General features: G+C 37.9%; 2 protein-coding genes across 2 annotated transcripts; both read right to left on the bottom strand.

Moving 5' to 3' along the window:
* On the bottom strand, positions 1-2,384 carry LOC11420810 (legumin K). Its single transcript, XM_003590636.4, has 4 exons — positions 2,056-2,384; positions 1,674-1,945; positions 704-1,525; positions 1-593 (listed from the first exon to the last, which is right to left on the bottom strand). The coding sequence occupies exons 1-4, from the start codon at positions 2,339-2,341 to the stop codon at positions 222-224; spliced, it is 1,752 nt and encodes a 583-aa protein (XP_003590684.1). The 5' UTR covers positions 2,342-2,384; the 3' UTR covers positions 1-221.
* A 3,505-nt stretch (positions 2,385-5,889) lies between these two features.
* LOC11435090 (legumin J) lies at positions 5,890-8,093 on the bottom strand. Its single transcript, XM_024780296.2, has 4 exons — positions 7,765-8,093; positions 7,412-7,680; positions 6,532-7,263; positions 5,890-6,423 (listed from the first exon to the last, which is right to left on the bottom strand). The coding sequence occupies exons 1-4, from the start codon at positions 8,048-8,050 to the stop codon at positions 6,049-6,051; spliced, it is 1,662 nt and encodes a 553-aa protein (XP_024636064.2). The 5' UTR covers positions 8,051-8,093; the 3' UTR covers positions 5,890-6,048.

Consider the following 8,093-nt stretch of genomic DNA (forward strand, 5'->3'; position numbering starts at 1 on the left):
TGATTGGAAGGTATTATTGCAGCCAACATTTTTATTCACCACTTATACATACATGCATACAAGTTTAAACTAAGACCAAGGTTAGAGATCTTGTCCACAAGGCCATACTTTATTTCTTTATATTTCCGGAACTGAAGTTCTTAACTGCAGTACATCTAAAATTTATTTTAAGATTATTTCAAAACATAAGATGGCCACTTTATCATTGCATTGCATGAATTTTACTGAGACTGTGATTGAGGGTGAACCAAAGGACCACGGTTTCCACTGAACTTGATTTGAGTGACATCACGTGGACGAAGGCCGAAAGCATTTTCAAGAACCTCACGAGGGGTGGCCCTGAACACCTGCTTCACATGGTTAACAGCAGCTAGGTCGTTTGTCTTGAAAACCACATACTCTAATGCTTCTTCGTTCCCTGCTTGTTCCGCCACCACGAAGTTTTGTGGCACCACCAACAACTGTCCCCTTCTTACATTGTCATCAAACACTGCGTTACCTTGGCAGTTCACTATCCTAACTCTTCCTTGTCCTCTAATCACGTACAAAAGGCTGTTGGCGTTGATGTTCCAGTGTGGAGCATATATGCCATTCTGTATATCATGAAATGTACACATTGGTTAACTAATTAGTACTATATATTTAAACCAAATACATTTTAACTTTTGCTTAAATTTAAGACGGAGTAGTGCTATACACATACCCTATAGAGGAGAACATATTCAGCACTGAGGCGTAAATTGCGGAGGATTGGGAGAGTTAAACTGTTAACATCACTGATGCGACCTGCACGTGGGTTGTAGAGATCTGCATGTGCAGGGCGAGCGATGTTCTCCACAAGTCTTGCACTGCAGATAGTTTCTTCCAAACCATTCTGTCCACGTGTCCTTTGTTTCTCTCTGCTTTCTTTTTCCCACCATGGACGACCACGACCGTAGGGATCATCTTCTCGCTCTCTTTCTTCCTGACTATGTCCGGGACGTCTTGGGTCTCGCTCTCTTTCTTCCTGGCTATGTCCGGGATGTCTTGGATCCCATTCTCTTTCTTTCTGACTATGTCCGGGACGTCTTGGGTCTCGTTCTCTTTCTTCCTGGCTATGTCTGGGATATCTTGTTTCCCATTGTTCTTCCTCACTAGGTTTCTGATGCCCTGGTCTACGAATGTGTCTTGGTCTCCGTTCATCTTCTTCCTCCTCGTGACTTCTTTCGTATTCTTCATCTTCTTGCTGCCACTCAGGGCTGATGATGCTGAGACCGCCCTCTACTCTCACGATTTGGCTCCTCTGGTCGCGTGGAGATTGAAGTCTCTTAGCTGTATCCTGATCCGTGTTGAGTGCCTGCGCTAAAAACTCTGAGCTGAAACCACTCAGCACACTGCTACCTTCGTTTTGTTCCTCAGATCCCTTCTCTTGTTGTTGGCGTCCTCCTCTACGTCCGGGGAAACTGGGCCTCTGTTGCTGTCGTCCTTGTTGTCGCTCTTGAGTTTCAGGGAACTCGACCTCTGGGTTTCCGCCAAGGTAAAATACCTGCCAACACAATTTACATGTGATTAATTGAGTTGAAAATTTTATAAACATTTGTAAACTGTATAAAGGTTTTATAAGTCTCTGCAACAGCATCATAAAAGTAAAATCTATAACACATAATTTAATGTATAGTTATACTTATACTTACTCTGGGGGTTGAATCGAGCTGGTTTACAAAGCTGGAGGTGTCGAGAAGACTAATAGCAACAATAGGTTCTTGACCATGGTTATAGGTCCAGTAAGGAGTTCCAGCTGGAATGGCAATGACATCACCTCTGTAGAAGCGACGAATCTTCTGGTGGCTGTCAGGTTGCTGCTGCTGTTGTTCCTGATGCCTGGATCCTTGTCTAGACCGTGATGATTGTGGCTGTTCAAAAGTCTCAGGACAACCAGGAACTGAAAGTCCAAGCACTCCCTTTCCTGTACATATAGAACAAAATTCAGTCACAAAACAATTTAATGCATGCATTATATAGAATACTTAGCAATTAATATACTTAATCATCATTATGTTAATATAGAATAGTTACCTTGGATGATGAAAATCAACTGTGGAGAAGGTGAGTATGATGGCAAGTGAAGGCCATTAGGGTCAATGGTGCGTCTGATAAGAGAGACACCGGCACATTGTAGCTCAGGGTGGTTTGGATTCCATGTCTCAGTGAGACCAGCTTCATGCTCAACACGGTGGTCTGGTTCCAATGCATTGATATTGTTCAGCTGGCATTGGTTGAACCTTTCATACTCAGAGCGTGTAGCTAAACATGTAAAAAGCAGCAAGGAAAGAGAAAGCAAAGATAGAGAGAACTTCCTCATTGTGTTTGTGAGTTTGGTGAATGAATTGGTGAAGAGAAGAACCTGTGGAGTGGTGATTTATAGTAAGAAGAGAAGAGTGAGGAAGGGACACGTCACACAGTGTAGGTTGCTAGTTCATGACATTCTTCACCATGCATGCCTATGAATTCTTAATTTCCTACACATCACATTAAGATATATGTGCACAGAGACATCACAGAGTGTATATTTGTTGGTATCTTTACATATGGAATCATGACTGCAGTTAAATGAATGAGAACAAATGTATATGGCATGGGATGGTCCCATGCATTCTGCGTCGATTCTTTACATGTTGATATCATTACTTCTTTTTCACTTTACTTAATTCATTTACAGTTTTCATTAAGCAGTAACAGTGTTGCTCAGACTCAAATATATAGATGTATGTAGTGATTAAAGTAGAAATTCTAGCTTAATAGTACCTCTCTTTGTTATTATCAATCTGTAGCCTTCGCAACAGAAACAGCATAACTTAAGCGTAAAACATTTTTACTCATGCATCAAAATAGAAATATTTTAAAATCTAACTTATAAAAGTATGATATAGTTTGATTGCATGCGTTTGTAAAAAATTTTTTTTACACCATCAGTGCATATATAACTTAATCTCTTAAAATTTATGCTCTGAAAGTTCAGTATTTACCTTCCAGTTGTTTGAATTCAAGTAAGCTCTAGAGAATTCAGGTTGATTGTTGTCATTGATGTTTAAATCAATGCAGTGCATTTGGTGCATATTTGGATTCCCTTTTGTAAGATCCAAAAATATTCTAGACACATAAATTAAAATTGCTTGATATATTTAAGCGTTCTATAAAATAAATTCTAGCTCAAATATGTAATTAGATGTTTTGCCTCTTTATAAGATTTTTAACTTCAAATTATTGTTGAACACATTTATGTAAATGTATATAAACATAGACCAATGTACATTCAACTCATGACTTTAAAGTTTTAACTAAAATTCATTTTCACCACCACAAAACCAAACATGCTAGAAAATACTGGGTGGACTCACCAGATGTACATAGATGTATAAAATAAAATTCAAAAACTCAATTTCTAACATACCTTTACCTTTAAAAACACATGATAATCCAAAAATTTCCATGTCTACATTTTTGTGTCCTTTCTGCACTCACTGCATACTAATTTCTATTCAAAACTATAAGACAACTGAACAAATATATGTAAATAAAAAAACAACCTTCTACGTGTATTGTTGTTGCTTCTCCTGTTGTTTTAATCTATTTGCAACTGTATCAGGACTAAACTCATGTTCATTCTCTTCTTCGTCATGTTCCGAACAAACCTCTTGCAACAATTCATCCACCTCCCTTACAAAGTTCACTCTTAATAGAGTATTATCATCAGAGTTCAAGTGGTGGTCGCAATGGCCTGTGATGCTGATAGCATACAACATTGAAAACAAAAAAATTATGATTCAAGCAGATATCAAGTCTAACATATGATTTTCAGTTTAGATGGTATCTGTACCATCCTACTTTTATGTTTTAACTAAACTTAAGTGCAAAATAAATTACCAATTACGTTTAATCACTTAATATCAACCGATAAATACATAAACTTGAATCAAGTTTACCAACTTATATCAATGGTTGATTTCAATTTTTACTGTGAACTTATTTTTGTTAACCATTGATTAATTAGTTATTTAAATATAGATTTGTATGTCGAACTAAGGTATCAGTTATTATAGAGAAAGAGACACAAACTAATAGGAGCTAATGTACATCAATTGTCTAAGATCCAGTCCTTTTAATTTGGTGCAACTTACCTTATCTATTGAGGCAATCTCATTGCAGGGGTAGCCTCTCGTTTGAAAATCTCAGTCTGTTATATGCAAATTTTTAATAACAAAGTTTCGAGCGAACTAGGTTCATTTTTTTCAAAGATCGAGAACAAGCCAGAAGTTCGAAGACTGCTATTTCGAAGATTTTCAAAAATCAACGTCTAGGGTTATTCGAAAGTCCAAGTTACACAACTTCTATAAACTTTCATATCAACTATGTTCAGGAAGTCTTTTGAGCAATCAGTTATATGCTTCTCCGAGTCAAAAATTCAAATATGAAAGAAGAAACTTGCAGAAGGCTCTTGGAAGTTAGAAGACACGTGACATCCACACATGTTACAGATTAATTTATTTCTTAGTCCATAAATTGTATAATCAAACTCCATGTAAATGAGTTCATTTATATTCCACAACACTATGTCTAATAGACAGCGCATCTGCCCTCACGGGATAACTTCTTACTGACAATATTGAATCATTGATGTATGAAACATTCAAACCTATTAATATATTTTTCTTTTTGCATACTTAGTGCCTTTACCATTTTTTGTGTCCATTCATTTATTCGATTTCTAACTATGCACTAGTTATTTGATGCGGAAACTAGATATAGTGCTACTGGAAAGCTATGTTAAGCTTTATATTACTCCAGCACAACTGAAATATTACCTGAAACCTTTCAAGGTGATTGTAATTTCTTATTAGGATGTAATAGAACACTTGTTATCAAAAACCTTTTCTGCATAGTAGAGTGGGCAAATGAGCACTAGCGTTAACTGAACTTTCATTGACTTTTGTTTCGTTAAAAGCAATGAAAGCCAAAGTAATTGTTGATTTCTTTGCTAACTATTTTGTTGATAGTGATGATGATTTCGAACAAGAATACATATGTTTGAATCCTTGGAAACTATATTTTGATGTTTCATGCCATGGTAAAGGTAGTAGAAATTGAGATGTTGATAATTCAACCTGATGAGGTATATCCAACTAAATTCATGTACAAATTATCGATCAAATGTTTGAATAATGAAGCATTTATATTTCAACCTAAAAAATGTTTTCAATAATAATAATACCAAATAGTTTTTTTTCTTCTTTCTATTTCAACTTTTTCCAATTTGTGAGTGTGCCTAAACCATTTATATTTATGGTTGTGACCATACAAGCATTACTCAACCCATATATACATAACATATGAGAAAATATTCAATCTCCTCCCGTTCTCTCATATTGTCGCCAAATTGTCCAATTTTCTAACATTCTTGTCTTTTCTTATCATTCATATATTGGATCCAAACAAAACAATTAACTTTGCTACCGGCATTAATCAAATAAAAAATGAATGTTTTGAGGACAACATGCAGAAGAAGAACAAGAAGTCGTTCGCTTAGTATACAAGTAAAGAACAACATGCAGATAGGAATGACTTTATGAACTTTTATCTTGTTTTTATGGGTGTGATTTAAATGCTAAAAGTCAAAACTCACCATAAACGATGAAGATGACGAAGAAGAAAGTTTAGAAAAATGTGTCTGCATTTTTTTTTATCATAATTGGAAGGTGTATTACTGGCATGAATGCAGCCTATAGTGTTATTCACCACTTGTACATACATGTATACTAGTAGTTTAGATTAAGATCCTGGTTAGAGATATCGTCTACAAGATATAAATAATGTTCAAGTGAAGAATAAAATTGTAATTAAAAGCAAAGCAAATACTACGTCAAAACTTGGGTATTCATTATATTGATTATTTCAAGAACTGAAGTTCTTGGCTACAGTACACCCAAATTTATTTTATAATTATTTCAAGACAAGCCACCTCATATTGCATTGCATAGCATGCATTGTTTTATTGAGATTGTGATTGTTTTACTAAGATTGTGGTTGAGATTGAGGATGAACCAAAGGACCACGGTTTCCACTGAACTTGATTTGAGTGACATCACGTGGACGAAGGCCGAAAGCATTTTCAAGAACCTCGCGAGGGGTGGCCCTGAACACCTGCTTCACATGGTTAACAGCAGCTAGGTCGTTTGTCTTGAAAACCACATACTCTAATGCTTCTTCGTTCCCTGCTTGTTCCGCCACCACGAAGTTTTGTGGCACCACCAACAACTGTCCCCTTCTTACATTGTCATCGAACACCGCGTTGCCTTGGCAGTTCACTATCCTAACTCTTCCTTGTCCTCTAATCACGTACAAAAGGCTGTTGGCGTTGATGTTCCAGTGTGGAGCATATATGCCATTCTGTAAATCATGGAAATGTACACATTGATTAAATAATTAGTACTATATATTTAAACCAAGTACATTTTGACTTTTGCTTAAATTTAAGACGGAGTAGTACTATCATACCCTGTAGAGGAGAACATATTCAGCACTGAGGCGTAAATTGCGAAGGATTGGGAGGGTTAAACTGTTAGCATCGCTGATGCGACCTGCACGTGGGTTGTAGAGATCTGCACGTGCAGGGCGAGCGATGTTCTCCACAATCCTTAAACTGCAGATAGTTTCTTCCAAACCATTTTGACTATGTCCGCTGTGTCTTGGGTCTCGTTCTCTTTCTTCCTGGCCATGTCCGGGACGTCTTGGATCCCATTCTCTTTCTTTCTGACTATGTCCGGGACGTCTTGGGTCTCGTTCTCTTTCTTCCTGGCTATGTCTGGGATATCTTGTTTCCCATTGTTCTTCCTCACTAGGTTTCTGATGCCCTGGTCTACGAATGTGTCTTGGTCTCCGTTCATCTTCTTCCTCCTCGTGACTTCTTTCGTATTCTTCATCTTCTTGCTGCCACTCAGGGCTGATGATGCTGAGACCGCCCTCTACTCTCACGATTTGGCTCCTCTGGTCGCGTGGAGATTGAAGTCTCTTAGCTGTATCCTGATCCGTGTTGAGTGCCTGCGCTAAAAACTCTGAGCTGAAACCACTCAGCACACTGCTACCTTCGTTTTGTTCCTCAGATCCCTCCTCTTGTTGTTGGCGTCCTCCTCTACGTCCGGGGAAACTGGGCCTCTGTTGCTGTCGTCCTTGTTGTCGCTCTTGAGTTTCAGGGAACTCGACCTCTGGGTTTCCGCCAAGGTAAAATACCTGCCAACACAATTTACATGTGATTAATTGAGTTGAAAAATTTATAAACATTAGTAAACTGTATAAAGGTTTTATAAGTCTCTGCAACAGCATCATAAAAGTAAAATCTATAACACATAATTTAATGTATAGTTATACTTATACTTACTCTGGGGGTTGAATCGAGCTGGTTTACAAAGTTGGAGGTGTCAAGAAGACTAATGGCAACAAGAGGTTCTTGACCATGGTTATAGGTCCAGTAAGGAGTTCCAGCTGGAATGGCAATGACATCACCTCTGTAGAAGCGACGAATCTTCTGGTGGCTGTCAGGTTGCTGCTGTTGTTCTTGATGCCTGGATTCTTGTCTAGACCGTGATGATCGTGGCTGTTCAAAAGTCTCAGGACAGCCAGGAACTGAAAGTCCAAGTACTCCCTTTCCTGTACATATAGAAGAACAATATTCAGTTACAAAACAATTCAATACATTTACAAATAATCAATTGTTTAAGCTCTTGATAGAACCTTGGATGATGAAAATCAACTGTGGAGAGGGTGAGTATGATGGCAAGTGAAGGCCATTAGGGTCAATGGTGCGTCTGATAAGAGAGACACCGGCACATTGTAGCTCAGGGTGGTTTGGATTCCATGTCTCAGTGAGACCAGCTTCATGCTCAACACGGTGGTCTGGTTCCAATGCATTGATATTGTTCAGCTGGCATTGGTTGAACCTTTCATACTCAGAGCGTGTAGCTAAACATGTAAAAAGCAGCAAGGAAAGAGAAAGCAAAGATAGAGAGAACTTCCTCATTGTGTTTGTGAGTTTGGTGAACGAATTGGTGAAGAGAAGAACC

The sequence above is a fragment of the Medicago truncatula genome, chromosome 1 (genome assembly GCF_003473485.1).
Source record: "Medicago truncatula cultivar Jemalong A17 chromosome 1, MtrunA17r5.0-ANR, whole genome shotgun sequence".
NCBI lineage: Eukaryota > Viridiplantae > Streptophyta > Magnoliopsida > Fabales > Fabaceae > Medicago > Medicago truncatula.